This window comes from Chiloscyllium plagiosum, unplaced genomic scaffold (assembly GCF_037043375.1).
Source record: "Chiloscyllium plagiosum isolate Xiang-an unplaced genomic scaffold, Cpla_swu_hap1 HiC_scaffold_27, whole genome shotgun sequence".
NCBI lineage: Eukaryota > Metazoa > Chordata > Chondrichthyes > Orectolobiformes > Hemiscylliidae > Chiloscyllium > Chiloscyllium plagiosum.
The window spans coordinates 93,480,851-93,502,383 of record NW_028270165.1 but is presented as its reverse complement, the minus strand read 5'-3'; the positions used below and the strand labels follow the sequence as shown (position 1 = coordinate 93,502,383).

The 21,533-nt window shown below is 47.1% G+C and overlaps 2 protein-coding genes and 1 long non-coding RNA gene across 5 annotated transcripts in view; 1 reads left to right on the top strand and 2 right to left on the bottom strand.

Annotated features, from left to right (window-relative positions):
- LOC148145059 (uncharacterized) overlaps positions 1-21,533 on the top strand; it is a 114,082-nt gene that overhangs the window by 9,596 nt on the left and 82,953 nt on the right. The gene's annotated exons all lie outside the window — the stretch shown is intronic.
- LOC148145061 (uncharacterized) overlaps positions 7,390-21,533 on the bottom strand; it is a 28,265-nt gene continuing 14,121 nt past the window's right edge. Inside the window, exon 2 of the long non-coding RNA XR_015751735.1 lies at positions 7,390-8,145. This is a non-coding gene — a long non-coding RNA (uncharacterized LOC148145061). The remainder of the gene's footprint in view (positions 8,146-21,533) is intronic.
- Positions 16,973-21,533, bottom strand: part of LOC148145055 (uncharacterized) — a 222,097-nt gene continuing 217,536 nt past the window's right edge. For all 3 annotated transcript variants that reach the window (XM_087975558.1, XM_087975559.1, XM_087975560.1), the window contains exon 2: positions 16,973-19,211. In XM_087975558.1, the coding sequence (XP_087831684.1) occupies positions 17,585-18,805 (1,221 nt within the window). In that variant the 5' untranslated portion in view covers positions 18,806-19,211 and the 3' untranslated portion in view covers positions 16,973-17,584. The remainder of the gene's footprint in view (positions 19,212-21,533) is intronic.

The following is a 21,533-nucleotide window of genomic DNA, read 5'->3' as shown; positions in this document are numbered from 1 at the left end:
CCTCAATCAGTATCCTGTTCCTGCCTTATCCCCATAACCTGGTACGACCTGGTTGGTGAATGGGAGGAAGGAATCTAGTTGGCAGGGAAGAGTGGAAGGGGCTGGGAAGTGTGTTGGGGTAATGGGATGGGAGATTATTTGAAATTGGAGAACTCAATGTTGTCTTCCGGGCTGTTGACTGCTCAGACAGAAGATGAGGTTTGTTCCTCCAGTTTGTGGCTTGGTTTGTTGTGGTAATGTTTACGCTCGGTTTCCCCAATGTAGAGAAGACCACAATTGGCAAAGCACAGCAGGTCAAGCAGCATCCGATCAGTAGGACAGTCGAAGTTTTGGGCACGAGCCCTTCATCAGGAATGATGCGTGGATGTTCAGAGGGGCATCAGTGTCCTTCTGTGCCAGTTGTCAGACAGGTGCAGCAGGCAATGAGCAAGGCAAGTGGTGTATTAGCAAGAGGAATTAAGTTCAGAAGTGGGGATGTCTTCCTGCAGTTAGGGGGTCATTGAATATATTCAAGGCTGAGTTCATCTGATTTTTATGTGAATGTTTATGGGGAAGGCAAGAAGATGGTTTTAAGACTAATATAGGGCCGAGTTACAGAGCCATGCAGCAGAGAAACAGCCCCTTCAGTCCAACTAGTGAAAATGGAGGGACTGATTGTGGGATGGAGATTTTCAGCTTCCAAGGAATAAGAGAGGAAAGAGTTCACTATAAATTAGAATTTATGGGATCGGTTGATGAGCCGAGGAGTGTCAGTTGGAGTTTAATTTAGAGACATCAGAGGTTTGCATTTTGGTCAAGCAATCCAGACAGGACTGACACAGTTAAGGGGAGTGTTGCAGAATAAAGAGACCTTGGAATGCTGGAGTCTCAGGTGGACAAATTAGTGAAGGCAGCGTTTGGTTTGCTTTCCTTCATTGCTCATAGCATTGAGGAGAGGAGTTGTGAGATCATGTTATACACACTTCCCACTCGAACGTGTTATCTAACTGCTGAACTGTTTCTGTTCTTTGGTATGTTAATCCCAGAACCTGTTTTCAGTAACTTTCTCAAGAACGTAATTTAAATGCAGAGCTTTTATATCAAAAATGTCAGGCTGACTCGACATTGGGACCCAGACAGAATTCACACCTATTGGTGGGTAGGCTGGGACTTTTTTCACTGGAGCACAGGAGGTTGAAAGGTGAAGGTATCGGGTGCCTCATTAGCAAGTTTGCAGATGGGCATTCAGATTGATGGAATATCAGATAGTGAAGGGGACTGTCAGACGATACAGCAGAATATAGATCGGAGAGTTGGGAGGAGAAATGGCAGATGGAGTTCAATCCAGACAAATGCGAGGTGATGCATTTTGGAAGATGCAATTCAAGAGCGAGCTATACAGTAAATGGAAAGGTCCTGGGGGAAATTGATGTACAGAGAGATCTGGGTGTTTGGGTCTATTGTTCTCTGAAGGTGGCAATGACTGTCAGTAGAGTGGTCAAGGCAGCATACAACACGCGTTCCATCATCGGACGGATTGAGTAAAAGAGCTGGCAGGTCATGTTAAAGTTATATAAGATTTTGGTTTGGCGCATTTGGAATACTGCGTACAATACCGGTCGCCAGATTTCCAAAAGGATGTGGATACTTTTGGAGAGAGTGCAGAGGAGGTTCACCAGGATGTTGCCTGTTATGGAGAGCGCAAGCTATGAGGAGAGGTTGAGTAGATTAGGATTATCTTCATTGGAAATAAGGAGGTGGAGGGTGGGGGTCCTGATTGAGGCTGAAAAACCATGAGGGTTGTAAACAGGGGTGGATAGTAAGAATTATTTTCCCAGAGGGGAAGACTTAATTACTCAGGGTCACGAGTTCAAAGTGAGAGGGGAAAGGTTTGAGGGAGATATATGTGGAAAGTTCTTTACACTGAGGGTGTGGGTGCCTCGAATGCATCGCCAGCGGAGTTGGGATCGATAGCGTCATTTAAGATGTAGCTAGACAGATACATGAATGGGCAAGGAGCAGAGGGATACAGATCCTTAGAGAATAGGCGGCAGGTTTAGATAGAGTATCTCGATCAGCATAGCCATGGAGGGCTGAAGGGCCTGTTCCTGTGCTGTAAGGTTCTTTGTTCTCTTTATAGAGGTTTACAAAACCATGAGGGGCAAAGATCAGGTGAACGGCATGTCGTTTCAAGATTAGGGAGCAAATTAAGGTGAGAGGAGAAAGATTTAAAAAACACATGAGGAGCACCTTTGTTTTAAACAGTGGTTTGTGTGGAATGAATGTCCAGAGGAAATGGTGGATGCAGGTTGAGTAACAACGTTTAAAAGACATTTCGATAAGTACATGAATAGGAAAGGTTCAGGGGGATATGGGGCAAACACAGGCAGGTGGGACTAGTTTAGTTTGTGAATATAGTCAGCATGGACTAGTTGGGCTGAAGGGTCTGTTTCTGTGCTGTATGACTCTGTAACTGTTCTGTACTGGTCTTGAAACCATTTTACTTGCCTTCCCCCATAAACATCCACTTCATGGTTGTTCTAAAATCAGATGAATTCAGCCTTGAATATATTCAATGACCCCCTAACTGCAGGAAGACATCCCTACTTCTGAAATCAATTCCTCTTGCTAATATTCCTCTTGCCTTGCTGATTGCTTGCTGCATCCGTCTGACAACTGGCAGTGACTGGTGTGGAAGGACGCTGAGGCCACGTTTTACATCCACACATCATTCCTGAGGAAGGGCTCGTGCCTGAAACGTCGATTCTCCTGCTCCTCGGATGCTGTCTGACCTCCTGTGCTTTTCCAGTGCCACACTTTTCGACTCTCATCTCCGGCATCTGCAGTCCTCACTTTGTCCACATCTCAATATGTCACCATTTAAACAACATACCTCCTTTCAGCAGTTATTTTTTCATAACCGAGGCTATCACTTCACACTGTGGGACTGCATTTGCCGTGCGTTTGCCAATTGAGACAGAGACCTGGACCAACGTTTCCCGACTCTGTCCCTTCCCTAGATTGACTCGCTTTCTTTTCAGTTGCTGCAAGTCAACAATTTAACCCCAGAATGAAAAAATGAAATGGTAAAGACAGTGCCGTACTCACAGATGGTGGAGAGAGGAAGGAAGTTGCAGTCTGAGTTGAAGCTCGATCTTCATTTGGAGAGGAGCAGCAGCATCAGCTTCAGAACCTGATGGTCCATCTTCCGCATTCAGACAATTGGGGAGCTCTGATTGGCAGGAGGCCCAGGCTCCTTGTCTGGCTTCTCATTGGTCCATTTGAAGAAGGGTTTGCACTGTTTCTGCAGACAGAGCATGCGCGGCTTTTGCTGAACCAGCATAGAGTCAGAAGTGTACAGCATGGAAACAGACCCTTCGGTCCAACCCGTCCATGCCGACCAGATATCCCAACCCAATCCAGTCCCGCTCCTCAACACCTGGCCCACATCCTTCCAAACCTTTCCTATTCATATATCCATTCAAATGCCTCTTAATTGTTGCATTTGTACCAGCCTCCACCACTCCCTCTGGCAGCTCATTGCATACACGTACTACACTCTGTGTGAAAAAATTGCTCCGTAGGTTTCTTTTACATTTTTCCCCTCTCACCCGAAATCTATGCCCTCTAGTTCTGGACTCCCCAACCCAAGGGAAAAAGCTTTGTCTATTTATCTTGTCCATGCCCCTCATAATTTTTTAAACCTTTATAAGGTCACCACTCAGCCTCTGACACTCCAGGGAAAACAGCCCCAGCCTGTTCAGCCTCTCCCTCTAACTGTACCTCTTATGCTCGCATCCAAATCATTTACACAAGTGACAAAAAGTAGAGGACTGAGCACCGATCCTTGTGGCAGGCCTCCAGTCTGAAAAACAACCCTCCACCACCACCCTCTGTCTTCTACCTTTGAGCTAGTTCTGTATCCAAATGGCTAGTTCTCTCTGTATTCCTTGAGATCTCACCTTGCTAATCAGATTCCCATGGGGAACCTTGTCAGACGCCTTACTGAAGTCAATATACATTACATTACTGCTCTGCCTTCCTCAATTCTCTTTGTAACTTCCTCAAAAAACTCAATCAAGTTTGTGAGACATGATTTCCCACACAAAACCATGTTGACTATCCCTAATCAGTCCTTGTCTTTTCAAATACATGTACATCCTCTCCCTCAGGATTCCCTCCAACAATCTGCCCACCACTGACGTCAGCCTCACTGGTCTATAGTTCCCTGGCTTGTCCTTACCACCCTTCTTAAACAGTCGTACCATGTTAGCCAACCTCTAGTCTTCTGGCATCTCACCAGACATGCACAGCATGCTGTATGGAGATGCTGTTCCTGATGGATTTAAAGTGTCCAACTGCCACAATTTCTACCCCCCCCAGTCACTTGACATCACCGTGCAGGCTCCTCGCTATTTTTGATGTTCATGTTACCTGGAACCCTCATGATTATATCAATCTCAATGAGGTCACCCCTCAACCTCCTGTGCTCCAGTGAAGAGATTCTCAGCCTCTCCTTATAACTCAAACCCTCCAGTCTTGGTAATATCCTGGTGAATCTTTACTGAACCCTCTGTAATAGTATTCTTCCTATTATAGGGCCACCAGAAACGTTCTCAGTACTCTACAAGTGGCTTCACCAACATCCTGTACAACTTCTAAATGATGTCCCAACTCCTTTATTTAATGGTGTAAACAAATAAGGTAAGTGTGCTGAATGCCTTCTGAAGCACCCTTCCAACCAGTGATGCAACTTTCAATGAAGTATGTTCCTGAACCCCCCCCCATATCCCTCTGTACAAGTCCTGCCCTTATTTTAGGAAAATGCAATCTCTCACTTTTATCTATACCTCTCTCCTAACACGCTCTCTCTCAGATGTACACACACCCTCTTACAGGCTTCTCCTCCATCACACTCCCTTGACAAAGCATGTGCACACATGCTCTCTCTCGCGCGCGTGCACACACACACGCATAACGATGGGGTGCATTTGCAGAATTATATTTACAGATATATTCAACTTTGCACAAAAAGCGCACAACATGCAGGTAGTCAATCCATATAATATTTTATACATTTCTAGTTTGGAAATAGTACCAGTCTGATTTAAGATTGGGATACTGACACACCTTGCATTGTCTGGGCTGAGATGTCACCAATTTAAAAAAACCCTTGTGATCTTGAGAATATGACTGAATAGTAGTACTGCGATGTACACATTAATGAAATAAAACCTGCAACCCATTCTAAAAGATGAAAGACTTAACAGCAATCTACATTTGTCAATATATCATTTCAGTTGCATGACACTGTGACCTTTTGCTCTTAACTCTGTGTCTTATGATCCTGCTCCACAGTTCCCCGATGAAGGAGCAGCGGTCCGAAAGCTAGTGCTTCCAAATAACCCGGTGTTGTGATTTTTAAACCATGTCCCACCTCGTCCAACAGCAGCACCTCCACCTCCTTTCTAATGAACACAGCCCACACTTCCCAGTGCTGTCAGTAAACTGCTGCTGAAACAATGCAGTGCCTGCACTCCCAAAAAATGTAAACTTCTAACGAAACCAGCTACTCAGTCACTGCTCCATCTGATATACAACATTGGAAACTTAATGCAGGAGGCTGCAAGAAATGAGCAGCTTTAAAACAAAAACCGCTTGGAGCTCTAAGCTTTCAATGAGAGTCTGAGTCTGACAGAATGTTCAGGTAACCTTTATTGTGTCCCAACATTGTTACAGCTTCAGTTGCCCCCAGCAAAAAGGCAGAGAAAGAGTAGATGTTTGTTAGACAGCTCAACAACAGGGGGAGGAGCAAGGGGCGGAGCAAGGCCAACAGCAGGCCCCCGCACTACGCCTGCATTGCCTTGCACACTTTACAAAAATCCCTTCCCCTTCAGAGACTCCAAACAGTGTGGGAGCAGGCCACTCGGCCCAAAGACTACACACTGATCCTCCGAAGGGTAACCCACCCACGCAATTCTCCTGCCCGTATTGCTCAACATTTACCCGTGACTAATGCACCTAACCTGCACATCCCTGTGCATGATATCCCAACCCAATCTCGTCCCACCTGCCAGCACGGGGCCCATATCCCTCCAGTTGCTTTTTAAGTGTTGTAATTGTACCAGCCTCCACCACTTCCTCTGGCAGCTCATTCCATACACGTACCACCCTCTAAATGAAAAGATTGCCTCTTAGGTCTCTTTCATATCTTTCCCCTCTCACTGTAAACCTATGCCCTCTATTTCTGAACTCTCCCACCTCAGGGAAAAGACTTTGTCTATCTATCCTATCCATGCCCCTCATGATTTCATAACCTTCTCTAAGGTCACCCCTCAGCCTCTGATGTTCGAGGGAAAACAGCCCCAGTCTGTTCTGTCTCTCCCTATAGCTCAAATCTTCCAGTCTTGGCAACATCGTTGCAAATCTTTTCTGACCCCTTAAGTTTCACAACATCTTTCTGAAAGGAAGGAAACCAGAATTGCATGCAATATTCCAACTGTACAGCAGTAACATGACCTCCCAACTCCTGTACTGAATATTCTGACCAAATAAAGGAAAGCATACAAAACACCATCTTCACTATCCTATCAACCTGCGACTCCACTTTCAAGGAGCTATGAACTTGCACTCCAAGGTCTCTTTGTTCAGCAACACCCCCGAGGACCTTACCATTAAGTGTATAAGTCCTGCTAAGATTTGCTTTCCCAAAATGCAGCACCTCACATTTATCTAAATTAAACTCCATTTGCCACTTCTCAACCCATTGGCCCATCTGATCAAGATCCCATTGTAATCTGAGGTAACCTCCTTCGCTGTCCACTACACCTCCAATTTTGGTGTCATCAGCAAACTTACTATACCACTTATGCTCACATCCAAAAAGAAGTGGGCCCATTATCTATTTTCAAATTGGAATTGACAATATATAACATGTACTGACTGCCTGCAGATTGTGCAGTCTTTCAGCAAAGTAGAATGTTTAGGGTGCAGGTTTGCTCGCTGAGCTGTAGGTTTGATATCTAGACGTTTCGTTACCTGGCTAGGTAACATCATCAGTGGTGACCTCCAAGTGAAGCGAAGCTGTTGTCTCCTACTTTGTATTTATATGTTTGTTCTGGATGGGGTTCCTAGGATTTGTGGTGATATCAAAGTTATGAAGAGAGATACATATTTTGTTGAACCAAATACAATGGCTGTGCAGAGAATTTCAGAAAAGGGCAATAAATATTTACTTTTTACCCCTTATTCAACTCATTCAAGAATTTCAAATTGAATCTGAGCGAACTTGAGAGCAAATGGCAACATTCGTTTGTTAATAGACTCACCATAAATTATGAAAGATCACTTTTATCTAAGTCACAATGTTTAATCCCAAATGGAGCAATTAAGTGCAAAGTTACTTTCAACCATTTAATAAAACACTGCAAATTTTATTTCATATGAAAATACATTCATTTTATAATTTGGATAAGATCTTTACAAAGGAAATATACTAAACAAAATAGCTTTCCTGAGTATCAATATTGACAACAGTTATGCAGCTATTATTTGGCAACTAATTGAAATGATTTCAGAATAAATGAGCAGCTTCATTATTATACATTGAGATATTGCATATCTTGGCTCTCACCCAAGTATTCTCCGAAGGAAAAAATGCATCTGGATGGGGACATGAATAGGAAGAATTCAGAGGGATATGGGCCAAATGTTGGCAAATGGGTCACCAGATTAATTTAGGATATCTGGTTGGCCTGGACTGAAGGGTTTGTTTCTGTGTGCTCATTACAGACGCCCCTCTTCTGGGATCCCCATACCAGCTGTTATTTTCATGAAATAATCTGACAATTGTTGACTTCCATCAACCTATTCCATCTGGAGAAATTTCCTCTCTCTGCAAAGTGTGGTTCACGTTGGCAAATTCAATCCTCCTCCGGTCCTCAGGAACACTCTATCATGCACAACGTTCTCAATACCTGTTTAACGTTCAGTGGGGAAACTATTTTCGGTCCAACAGTTGCACAGAATTCCTCAGAAATGTTTTTGGCAAATGTACTGCTCCCACGAGAGCTCGTGGGCCCACAGTTCAAATGCTTTTAACAGCTTTTTTTCTCATTTCCCCGCCTTCCCAGGATGCAGAATTTCTCCCACCAGAAATTGTTTGCCCTGAAAAAAATCCAGCAGGAACGTGATTGTGGAGCTATCAGTAAAAAGGCACCAAGACCATGTACAATAGAGCTAAGGGAGAGCCCAATGGGAACAGCATTCTGAGGACCATTGTCTCCCATACAGTGCGAGTGCTTGAGTCACTTGGCACATTTTTTACAGCACTCAAGCAACTCCTCTTGCAAAACATCAACCCTTTAGTCCTGTAGACCTGACCAGACCCCCTGCTGTAACATTTCAGTAACCGATTTTGACAAACTCTCCCCAATATACACCAAACCAGACTATTATTTCTTCAGCTAAGGTCAAACTACCAAATTCCTTGTCCTTGATGGCAAAGATGTCCCTCATAAGGTCATTATCGGAGCCCGTGTTCCCACAACAGTACCTTGTCCTGGCCAGTCATCGTACCAGCACCCACCACTTCCTCTGGCAGCTCACGCCATCGCTCAAGCGACTCCACGTTGAAAGCCTCTGGTCTGGTGCACCAGATGACATCAGGATAATCTCAGATCGCTCCAGATCGCATCGATACTCAGTCAGTGGTTTTCACAATCAGGATGTTGTACGTGATCAAACAGGTCAGTGAGTAGGCGATCCCCCCACCTCTTTGTTCAAGTATCTCTACGAGAACTCCCTTGCTGGAGGGTCCCTTGGAGACACTTCAACTGGACTTCATTGAGTTGGAGAAATCAGTTGAGTTGCTATAAATATGTTTTGCTTATTGTTATCTTTTCTGAGTGGACTGAAGCCTACCCTCCTCCTAACGCTACTGCTGAGACTGTGGTGAAGATTTTGTTTAAGGAAATAATTCCCTGCTTCAGTATACCTGCGTGCATTTGCTCGGACAATGGACCACACTTTGTAGGTAATATTAATGGAGAACTCTGTTCCCAGCTTTGTATTTGTCGGCAACTGCATGGTGCTTATCATCCTCAGGTGGCCGGCCTTATTCAATGTTTTAACCAGACTCAAGACTAAACTTGCCAAATGGATGGCAGAGTCTGGCCTTTCCTGGTTATGCTAATCCCTGTGGCCTTATTCCAGATGCGATCCATGTCTGCGAGCAAGACACGACTGTCTCCAGCTGAGAGTATCTCTGATCACCCCTTGGAACGATTCGGCTCCCTTCTCAGTCCACTTCCACCACATGACCAAAGCAATCATTGGTTATGTTCTTGCTCTAACGAGTGCTATGCGTGCCTTTCACTCCAAGGAGCGTGTGGCTGACAGCGATGTTCCCTCCCTTTCAGCCTCATCACGGGTAGAAACTGGTTCGTTGGTGCTTGTCAAGACCTGAACTGGCAAAGGTCTCCAACCTTGTTGAGATGGCCCCTTCCAGGTTTTACTTCCCACCCCTACGGCAGTCACAGTCGTTGGGCGCTCCGCTTGGGTCCAACTGTACCATTGTAAATTGATTGACCGCACCAATCAAAAGGGGGGAAGAGGAGGAGAGAATCATGGAATCCCAACAAAAGGAGTGGACACTGTCCTGTTGGGTTTTTGAATCTTGCTGTTATTCTCATGTTAATCTTATGACAGATACTTGAATTAAGAGGAGAGACTTGTGGGGGATCGCCTATCTCCTTACCTTTCTGATCACGTACAACATCCTGATGGGGAAAGCTACTAAGTATGGATGCGACCAGGAATGATCAGAGATTATCCACCACCCATGCTGAGATGATGTTGTCCAGTGCACCGGACCAGACGCCTTTGACGTGTGGAACGTGATGAAGATTGATTATTGCAATGGACTCTTACATCAGAAAGACCAGATGGTCCATCTGGACAGTAGAAATCAGTGGGAGTTACCATGTCATTACCATGTTTTTTTTATTTTACCTGCAGACGCAAGTCTCGTGAGGATAAAAATGCTCAACCGCGTTATTATGGTAAATATTTTAAGGACGCCTAGGAACACCATCCCTTTTTGCAGGTCGTGCCGACTTTAGAAAAGGGAAGCCTGATAGGGGAAACTCCTCGATCCACAAACAACTTCTCCAGAGGCAGTCGTCTGTTACTCCTCTCTCTCGGGAGATAACTTACTTGCCCTGTCCCCAGTCCCAGATTCCATTCTATTTGTCAGACTTCCTACTGCCGACCCTGCGAAGAGAAATATCACTTTCCAATACCTCCGGTCTGTGTATACAAACAGCTGGTGTAACACTGGCTGGGGTACAGCAGGCCTTATGCGGCACATGGACCTGGAACGGAACCCTTCCCTTGTGCATTTATAGGCCTTTTCTCTTTTCAGAACCTGATACTGTCACCAAGACTATGTATAATAGGTCTAAGGGAGAGCCCAATGGGAATAGCATTCTGAGGACCATTGTCTCCCATACAGTGCAAGTGCTCGAGTCACTTGGCCCATTTTTTACAGCGCTCAAGCAACTCCTCTTGCAAAATGTCGACCCTTTACTCCTGTAGACCTGACCAGACCCCCTGCTGTAACATTTTAGTAACCTATTTTGACAAACTCTCCCTAATATACACCAAACCAGACTATTATTTCTTCAGCTAAGGTAAAGCTACCAATTTCCTTGTCCTGGATGGCAAAGATGTCCCTCATAAGGTCACTATCAGAGCCCTTGTTACCACAACAGTACCTTGTCCTGGCCAGTGGACAAGTCGATGGAACCTCCATCTGAGGGGGATGCACCGGTCGGTCTCGGCCAACCTTGCTCCACCTGGAAGGATCCCAAGGGACTGGGTGACAATACAGGACACCCGATAGGCTGGGGAATCCAGAGTACCCTGGGGTTGGAAGGATCGGCAGGGGTGTCAAGTCAACAGAACCGCAATTCCCTCTTTTGCGGCCTGACCATTCGAGGAAATAAGACTAAAGAGACTCTGAAACAGAGTAAACTGCGATTATCAGACCTGTGTCTTTACTCTGTGCAGAATCGGTCTGCCTGAGACTATATCCTCCCCCAGGAGGGTGAGGTCTGCACCATTGTCCAAGATAAATGCACTATGGGCATTCCCGATCTCACTGGCAATATTACTAAGATACAAGAAGAGATCCAGGTTTTCCTTGACAGAATGACTGAAGGGACCAGTTGGGGAAACTGCAGATCGGGCTGATGGTACAATTGGCTTATCAATTTAGCTATGTCTGTTTGTCGGTATTGGTATTGTTAGGTATTTAATTGCTAGGCTTATGAGGTCCCTTAGTGATATAGATTTGCCCCAGAAGATGCTCCTTTTGCGATCAGATAGCTCACCCACACGTGTCGATGGCGATGATAAAAACGACCAGATGAGCTGCGAAGATGGTGGTGCCGCTCTGCAGGATGTTGATGGCTGGACCACTTTGAAGGGCATTCGTTTGGACTAGCCTTCTCTTTCAGTAATCGTGGTGCAATCAAAGGGAGGAATGAGTGTGTGGGCATCTGGGTGATAAAGTCTATAGCCTTAAAACTTGCCTTTAAACATTCAGACTCAAATATAATGCTGAATTATTTACTGCACTAGAAAATAAACAGGCAGGAAGGCTCAGAAAGAAGAGAGAACTTAAAGATAGGGACACCTGGGCTCACCAAGTGATAACAGGATGCTGTAAGGCAATTAAGAACGTTTGCCTCAGCATCGGTGAATCTGTGTGAACAGGACCCCAAGTGATAACATTCACAGCCATTCCCTTGTGAGACCATTTTAGTGCTGAGGCTGTTGATTCCCGTAGAAAATTAACTCTGTGTTTATCTGCACTGGATTGAAATGAATTGCCTTTTGAGACTTTCTGATGATATTGAGTAGCCATTACTGGTTATTAAATACAAACTCTGTAAAAGGAAATATTGATAAAGCTTGACCTTACTTGCTGCAGCCGTAGATCCAGCGGAGGAAACAGGCCGCGGGCATACTTCCGGCTTCGGGTGGCCCCGCCCCCTGGGTCTGGTCCCGCCCCTTCCGGAAGCAGCTCGTAAGCCCCGCCGTTGGGAGCCAAACCTCTTTCCTCCAAGCGCACCAAACCCCGCCCTTTCGCCGCGGACTCCGCGCGAGTCAAGACCACGCCCCCTGCCCGCACGCGCAACCGCCCACAAAGCCGCGCGCCTCCAGGCTCGACGCGCGCACCGCCCGCTGACCCGGACCGCTGCTGAGTCCTTCATCTTTTGGAAGGGGTTGCAGGTTTCAGTTCATCAATATATAAAGTCCAGAACTTTAGATCAGATTCCCTACAGTGTGGAAACAGGCCCTTCGGCCCAACAAGTCCACACTGACCCGCCGAAGAGCAAAACCCCCAGCCCCATTCCCTGTCAGACAACACTACGGGGCAATTTAGCGTGGCCAATTCCCCCTAACCCGCACGTCTTTGGACTGTGGGAGGATACCCGCGCGGGGGTGGGGGGGAATTGAACCCGGGGCCCTGGCGCTGTGAGGCAGCAGTGCTAACCACAAAAAACATGACATTTTCTGTTTTTCAGCGGCAGCTGCATCCCAGGAGTGGGGAGTCACTGATTTGAGGTTTTAAATTTGAAGTCGGACAGCAGAGGTTCCTGGGAGAGGAGGGACGACTTATTTGTATTTCCTTCTTGCTGTATCAGTCAGTGGGTATTGTTGAGGGAGGAAAACGACCTACCAGGGGCTCTGGCACAGAGCCTGTCCCTGTTGCACCAGAAGGGAAGGAAGGAAACGCGGAGAGTGTTAGTCATTCTAACTCAATAGTTAGAGGGTCAGATAGAAGGTGTGTTGGGAACGAACAAGACTCGCGGTTAGTGTGTTGCCTCCCAGGTGCCAGGGTGCGTGATGTCTCGGATCGTATCTTTGAGGTCCTGAAGGGATAGGGTTTACAACCCAAGTCATGGTCCATGTAGGTACCAACAACATAGGTAGAAATGTGAGAAACAGAACTCACTCACAAATCACTCAGCCTGAGACAAAGCCTTGGAAACAAGAACAATTTATTACAGTCTTGCAAGTACCGGACGCTTCTGCAAGCAAGAAGAAATGTGCGCCAAAACAGAGCCTGTTAGCTTTCTTCTTGAGTTTACAAGTTGCGGAATCACGCCTCCCTTTTCCCATCCTATCATAAGCCGTTTACCTCACTTGTCAGTTATTTTCTTATCTGGCCATCCTGCTGTCCTTGTCTGCATTCTTTGTTCCTTGTTTGTTACAGCTTGTTCTTTTATCCAGTTTCTCTTATCATACTATAAGCTTTATTGTGAAATGCCCCTGTTGCTTCTTTTTGTGGTCAACTACAACACTTTAAAGTTATTCCCTCGCTTAAAACTATTTTCTTTAAAAGACCCTCTATATTCATTTAAGTCTTAGCCTTAAGTATGCTACATGCTACAAGAATTCTACGACCGTTTGTATAATGTTCCCCTTCCCTTCCCCCTACTACACCCCCTCACCCATCTGCAAAAACATTTATAATCTCCCACAGAAAGACGGATAGGGATGTAAGGCAGGATTTCAGGGAGCTAGGGTGGAAGCTGAGGGCGAGAACAAACAGAGTGGTTATCTCTGGTTTGTTACCCGTGCCACGTGATAGCAAGGCAAGGAATAGGGAGAGATATCAGCTGAACACCTGGCTGCAAGGATGGTGCAGGAGGGAGGGTTTCAGGTTTTTGGATACTTGGGGCTCATTCTGGGGAAGGTAGGACTTGTACAAACAGGACAGTCTTCACTTGAACCAGAGGGGTACTAATATCCTGGGTGGGAAATTTGCTAATGCTATTTGGGTCGGTTTAAACTAGCTCAGCAGGTGGATGGGAACCGGGGGGTGTAGCTGCAATGCACAGGAGAATGAGAGTAGGAAGGACAGGGACAGGATTTCAGGGTCACAGGAATGTGCTGGCAGACAGCGAAGTGGTTTGAAGTCTATCCGCAATAAGGTAGGTGAGCTTGCAGCACGGACAGGTACCTGGGACTTGGATGTTGTGGCCATTTCGGAGACATGGAGAGAGCAGGGTGAGGAATGGATGTTGCAGGTTCCAGGGTTTTGATCTTTCATTAAGAACAGCCAAGGCGGTAAAAGAGGGAGAGGCGTGGCGTTGTTAGTCAAGGATAGTATAACGGTGGCTGACAGAACTTTTGATGAGGACTCGTCTACTCAGGTAATGTGGGCTGAGGTTAGAAACAGGAGAGGGGAGGTCACACTGCTTGGAGTTTTTTTATAGGGCTCCGCAGAGTTCCAGGGAGGTGGAAGAGCGGATTAGCAAAATTATTCTGGGTAGGAGTGAAAGGAACAGGGTGGTCATTATGGGGAACCTTAATTTCCCAACATTGACTGGAAATGCTTTCACTCTAGTATGTCGTATAGATCAGTTTTTGTCCAGTGTGTGCAGGAGGGTTTTCTGACACAGTATATTGAAGGGCCGACAAGAGGGGAGGTCACACTGCATCTGGTGCTTGGTAATGAACCAGGCCAGATGTTTGATTTAGTGGAAGGTGAGCACTTTGGAGAGAGTGACCATAATTCAGTTGGGTTTCATTTAGTGATGTAAAGGGATAGGAACATGCCACAGGTCAAGAGTTATCGATGGGATAAGGGCAATTATAATGCAATTAGGCAAGACTTAGGATGCATAGAATAGGGTAGCAAAATGCAGGGGATGGAAACAATTGAAATGTGCAGCTGATTTAAGGAACAGATATTGTGTGTCCTTGATAGGTATGTCCCTGTCAGGCAGGAAGGAAGTGATAATGTAAGGGAACCGTGGTTTACAACAGAAATTGCATCTCTTGTTACAAAGAAGAAGGAGGCTTATGTGTTGATGAGGCAAGATGGTTCAGATGAGGCGCTGAAGAGTTACAGATCAGCGAGGAAGGATTTAAGGAGAGAGTTAAGAGCAAAGAGAGGGCACGAGCAGTCTTTAACAAATAGAATAAAGGAGAACACTAAAGCTTTCTATTGGTATGTGAGGAATAAAAGGAATACGGCCAGTCAAAGATAGAAGTGGGAAGTTGAGTGTGGGCCCTGTGGAGATTGGAGAGGTGTTAATGAATATCTCTCATCGGTCATCACTCAGGAAAAGGAGAATATTGTAGAGGAGAAGAATGAGGTACGAGATATTAGACTCGAAAGGATCGAGGTTAGTTGCACACAGGTGTTATCAATTCTAGAAGGAGTGAAATTAGACAAGTGCCCCGGGCCGGATGGGATTTATCCGAGGATTCTCTGGGAAGCGAGGGAGGAGATAGCAGAGCCTTTGGCTTTGATATTTGAGTCGTCATTGTCTACGGGTTTAGTACCAGAGTGGAGGATTGCAAATGTTGTGTCCTTGTTCAAGAAGGGCAGCAGAGATGACCCAGGTAGTTATAGACCAGTGAGCCTTGCGTCTATGGAAGGAAAGCTTTTGAAAAGGAATATTAGAGATAGGATTTATAATCATCTAGCAAGCAACAATTTGATTTCCGATAGTCATCATAGTTTCATCAAGGGCAGATCGTGTCTCAGAAACCTCATTGCGTTTTTTGAGAAGGTGACCAAGTATGGAGATGAGGGTAGGGCAGTTGACGTGGTGTACATGGACCTCAGGAAAGCCTTTGATAAGGTTTCACATGGCAGGCTGTTGGAGAAATTGCAGAGGCATGGGTTGTTGTCGTTCAGTTCGCCGAGCTGGGAATTTGTGTTGCAAACGTTTTGTCCCCTCTCTAGGTGACATCCTCAGTGCTTTGGAACCTCCTGTGAAGCGCTTCTGTGATGTTTCCTCCAGCATTTATAGTGATGGTGTCACCTATACAGGGGACGAAACGTCTGCAACACAAATTCCCAGCTCGGCGAACAGAACCACAACAACATGCACCCGAGCTACAAATCTTTTCCTGAACTTTGAAGAGGCATGGGATTGAGGGTGATTTAGCAGTTTGGATTAGAAACTGGCTTTCTGAAAGAAGGCAGCGAGTGGGGGTTTATGGAAAATATTCAGCCTGGTGTCTGGTTACTAGTGGTGTGCCACAAGGATCTGTTTTGGGACTACTGCGGTTTGTCATTTTTATAAATTACTTAGATGCAGACAGAGGTGGATGGATTAGCAGAATTGGACTCAGTTGGCAAATGGAGTTCAATGCAGCTAAATGTGAGGTGATTCACTTTGGGAAGAATAACAGGAAGGTAGTGATGTTGGAGTCCATGTACATAGATCCCTGAAAGTTGCCACCCAGGTAGATAGTGCTGTGAACAAGGCATACGGTGTGTTAGGTTTCATTCATAGAGGGATTGAGTTCCGGAACCGCAATATCATGCTGCAACTATACAAAACACGGGTGCAGCCACACTTGCAATATTGTGTATAGTTCTGGCTTCCATATTTCAGGAAGAATGTGGGAAGCATTGGAAAAGGTGCAGAGGAGATTTACCAGGATGTTGCCTGGTCTGGAGGGAGGGTCTTATGAGGAAAGGCTGTTCTCATTGGAAAGAAGAAGGCTAAGGTGGTATTTGATAGAGATATATAAGATGATCAGAGGATTAGATAGAGGAGACAATGAAAGACTCTTTCCTAGGATGGTGACGTCAGCTTGTACGAGAGGGCATAACTACAAATTGAGAGGTGATGGATTTAAGACAGATGTCAGAGACAAGTTCTTTATGCTGAGAGTGGGAAGGGCGTGGAATGCCCTACCTGCTAAGGTAGTCAACTCAGCCACATTAGGGAGATTTAAACAATCCTTAGATAAGCGCATGGATGATTTTGGGATAGTGTCAGGGAATGAGCTGAGAATAGTTCACAGGTCGGCGCAACATCAAGGCCGAAGGGCCTGTTCTGCGCTGTATTGTTCTATGTTCTAAACTTAGTGCAGGAGGCGGAAAGAAATGAGCAGCTTTAAAACAAAAACCTCTTGGAGCTCAAAGCTTTCAATGAGAGTCTGAGCCTGGTGGTAAGTTCCGGTAACCTTTATTGCAACCCAACTTGGTTCCAGCTTCAGATACCCCCAGCAAAAAAGGCAGGGAAAAAGCAGTTGCTTTTTGAACAGCTCAAGGTGAAAGTGCACACACCACACCTCCCCCTGTCCCACCCCCCTCACTGTCTTTACTCTTGGCCAGCACCAAGTTGTCCCTTTGTAATTGGATCCTTGTTACATCCGTAACCCGGAGGAAGTCTTGGCTCACTCAGCAATATCAACCCATACCTTGTCTCCAAGTAAGTTTCTCCCCGCTCATTTGCCAGGAAGGGGCAGTGTAGTGTCAACCAGACTGCTGTGGGCCTGGAGTCACGTGTAGGCCAGACCGGGTAAAGGATGCAGCTGGAACAACTGAGTGAATCCTTTCCCACAATGGCGGTTCCCTTCCCTAACAAGGGAGAGAGGGAATCAGATGGGGGCTTTCTCCCCCGCACCACCCCCTCCCTGAAACGGTCTCATCATTAGATTCTGAACTCCACATTTCTGACCGAATACCAATTCTGCCATCTGTCGTGGTGGGATTCGAATCGAGGAGTCCCCAGAACCGGGTTGATAGTCCAATCGATAATGGCACTCGGCCGTCACTCCTTCAATGCCCTTGCGATGGCACGTGAACTCGCTGGTGGGTCAGCAGTTGGGAGGAGTAGGTGAAGCCCTTCCCGCACTGAGAGCAGGTGAACGGCCTCTCTCCGGTGTGGATCCACTGGTGCCTCAGCAGTGTGGAGACCTGGGTAAAGGCCTTCCCGCACTCGGGGCAGCTGAAGGGCCTCTCTCCCGTGTGGACCCGCTGGTGGGTCTGGAGGTTGAAGGAGCATGTGAAGCCCTTCCCGCACTGAGAGCAGTTGAACGGCCTCTCCCCCGTGTGGACCCGCCAGTGGGTCATCAGGGAGGAGACGTGGGTAAAGGCCTTCCCGCACTGAGAGCAGCTAAAGGGCCTCTCCCCGGTGTGGATCCGCTGGTGCCTCAGCAGGTGGGAGGAGGAGGTGAAGCCCTTCCCGCACTGAGAGCAGGTGAACGGCCTCTCCCCAGTGTGGATCCGCTGGTGCCTCAGCAGGAAGGAGGATGTGCTGAAAGCCTTCCCGCACTCGGGGCAGCTGAAGGGCCTCTCCCCCGTGTGGATCCGCTGGTGGCTCTGCAGGTTGGAGGAGCAGGTGAAGCCTTTCCCGCACTGAGAGCAGGTGAACGGCCTCTCCCCCGTGTGGATCCGCTGGTGGCTCTGCAGGTGGGAGGAGCAGGTGAAGCCCTTCCCGCACTCGGGGCAGCTGAAGGGCCTCTCCCCCATGTGGATCTGTTGGTGCTTCCGCAGTTTGGAGGAGCAGGTGAAGCCCTTCCCACACTGAGAGCAGGTGAAGGGCCTCTCCCCCATGTGGATCCGCTGGTGGCTCTGCAGTTTGGAGGAGCAGGTGAAGCCCTTCCCGCACTGAAAGCAGGTGAACGGCCTCTCCCCGGTGTGGACATGCTGGTGCCTCAGCAGGGTGGAGGCCTGGGCAAAGGCTTTCCCGCACTCGGGGCAGCTGAAGGGCCTCTCCCCGGTGTGGATCCTCTGGTGGGTCAGCAGGGAGGAAGATGTGCTGAAGGCCATCCCGCATTCGGGGCAGCTGAAGGGCCTCTCCCCTGTGTGGACCCGCTTGTGGGCCAGCAGGTGGGAGGAATGTTTGAAGGCCTTCCCGCAGTCGGTGCAGGGGAATGGCCTCTCCCCGGTGTGACTGCGCCGATGAATCTCCAGGACAGACGGGACACGGAAGCCTTTCCCACTGTCACCACAATTCCACGGTTCCTCCACAGGGTGGGATTCCTCAGGTTTCTCCATGGCCACAGCTTCAGCTGCTCACAAACACGTGCAGAGCCCTCCCTGCCGTGAAATCCCCTTTCCAGGCCGTATAACTGTTTCAGGCTCCACGCACAGTGCGCTGCAACAGTGGGGTCTCTCGTCCAGTCCCACTGATGCTGAAAACGTCCTCAAACAGGAACCAAAAAGCGTTGATCCCTCTCACAGAAATCACAGTTAAAAATTGTTGCGGTCCCGATGGATTTAGTGACTGTCAGACATTGACATCAAAGTGAGGACTGCAGTCGCTGGACAGTCAGTCAAACAATGTGGCGCTGGAAAGGCACAGCAGGTCAGGCATCATCCGAGGAGCAGGAGAGTCAATGTTTCGGGCATAAGCCCTTCATCCGTTGATTTTGAAACTTCAGTCTTCAGATTTTCAAATACTCTGCAAAAAGTGATTACAAAAGTCATGACTATCAGTGCAGGGTAGAAATTCAAAACAAGCAATTCTACTTTCTGTGGAATATTATTTTGTTGTTCCACAAAATTGAAAGTACCATCCCACTCTCTCTCCCCCTCTGTTCTCACTCCGCTCTAACTAATTCCCCTGAAGGTGCTGATTCAGGATCTTACAGGGGCAGAAAAAGCAAAAACATCAAGACTGACATCCCTCTGAATTTTGGATACCTCCACCTGAAAGTTAATATCTTTCACAACATTGGGATCCTGCTGAGTGAGCAGGTCTGATTTTGGGAAGCAAAAAAAAAGTGTCAATTCAGGGTGAACCTGCAATGCAGCTTCTTGAGGAAGAACCAGACAAAATGATTATCGACCCCGGAAGGTGGGAGTAAAATGAGACGTCAAGGCATTAACACCAACACACTTCAGTCAAACTCATCTGCTCCCAGTCAGGGCAAAACATGCTCTGAAAGTCCAGCCTTCACAACCACACTTCTGCTTCCACTGAAGACAATGAGAGTGTCACAGCGCAGAAACAGACCCTTTGGCCCAACCTGCCCAGATATCCTAAATTAATCTAGTCACGTTTGCCATCACTTGGCCTCTATAAGGGCCGAGTGCTGGCAGCTGGGACTAAATTGGGTTGGCTATCTTGTCAGCAAGGACGAGTTGGACCGAAGGGTCTGTTTCTGTGCTGCACATCTCTATGACTCCAGTTGCATTTGCCATCACTTGGCCCTCACCCATCTGAACCCTTCATATTCAGATGCCTGTCCAGGAGCCTTTTAACTTGCCATCGTACCAGCACCCCCCACTTCCTCTGGCAGCTCATGCCATCGCTCAAGCGACTCCACGTTGAAAGCGTCTGGTCTGGTGCACCAGATGACATCAGGATAATCTCAGATCATTCCAGATCGCATCGATACTCAGTCAGTGGCATTCCCGATCAGGATGTTGTACGTGATCAAACAGGTCAGTGGTTAGGCGATGCCCCACCTCTTAGTTCAAGTATCTCTACGAGAACTCCCTTGCTGGAGGGTCCCTTGGAGACACTTCAACTGGACTTCATTGAGTTGTAGAAATGAGTTCAGTTGCTATAAATATGTTTTGCTTATGGTTGATGTCTTTTCTAAGTGGATTGAAGCCTACCCTCCTCCTAACGCGACTGCTGAGACTGTGGTGTAGATTTTGTTTAAGGAAATAATTCCCTGCTTCAGTATACCTGCGTGCATTAGCTCGGACAATGGACCGCACTTTGTAGGTAATATTAACGGAGAACTCTGTTCCCAGCTTTGTATTTGTCGGCAACTGCATGGTGCTTATCATCCTCAGGCGGCCGGCCTTGTTGAATGTTTTAACCAGACTCAAGACTAAACTTGCCAAATTAGTGGCAGAGCCTGGCCTCTCCTGGTTATGCTAATCCCTGTGGCCTTATTCCAGATGCGATCCATGTCTGCGACCAAGACACGACTGTCTCCAGCTGAGAGTCTCTCTGGTCACCCCCTCCGTACCCCTTGGAACGATTCGGCTCCCTTCTCAGTCCACTTCCACCACATAACCGAAGCAATGATTGGTTATGTTCTTGCTCTAACTAGTGTTATGCGTGCCTTTCACTCCCAGGAGCGTGCGGCCTACAGCGATGTTCCCTCCCTTTCAGCCTTGTCACGGGAAGAGCCTGGTTCGTTGGTGCCCTCAACTGTACTGGCAAAGGTCTCCATCCTTGTTGGGATGGCCCCTTCCAGGTTTTACTTCCTACCCCTACGGCAGTCACAGTCGTTGGGTGCTCAGCTTGGGTCCAACTGCACCATTGTAAATTGATTGACCGCACCAATCAAAAGGGGGAAAGAGGAGGAGAGAATCCTGGAATCCCAACAAAAGGAGTGGACCCTGTCAAGTTGGGTTTTTGAATCTTGCTGTTGTTCTAATGTTAATCATATGACAGATACTTGAACTAAGAGGAGGGACTTGTGGGGGATCGCTTATCTCCTCACCTTTCTGATCACGTACAACATCCTGATGGGGAAAGCCACTAAGTATGGATGCAACCAGGAATGATCAGAGATTATCCACCACCCATGCTGAGGAGATGTCATCCAGTGCACCGGACCAGACGCCTTTGACGTGTGGAACGTGATGAAGATTGATTATTGCAATGGACTCTTACATCAGAAAGACCAGATGGTCCATCTGGACAGTAGAAATCAGTGGGAGTTACCATGTTGTTCCCATGTTTTTATGATTTTACCTGCAGACGCAAGCCGAGTGCGGATAAAAAAGATCAACCCTGTTATTACAGTAAATATTTTAA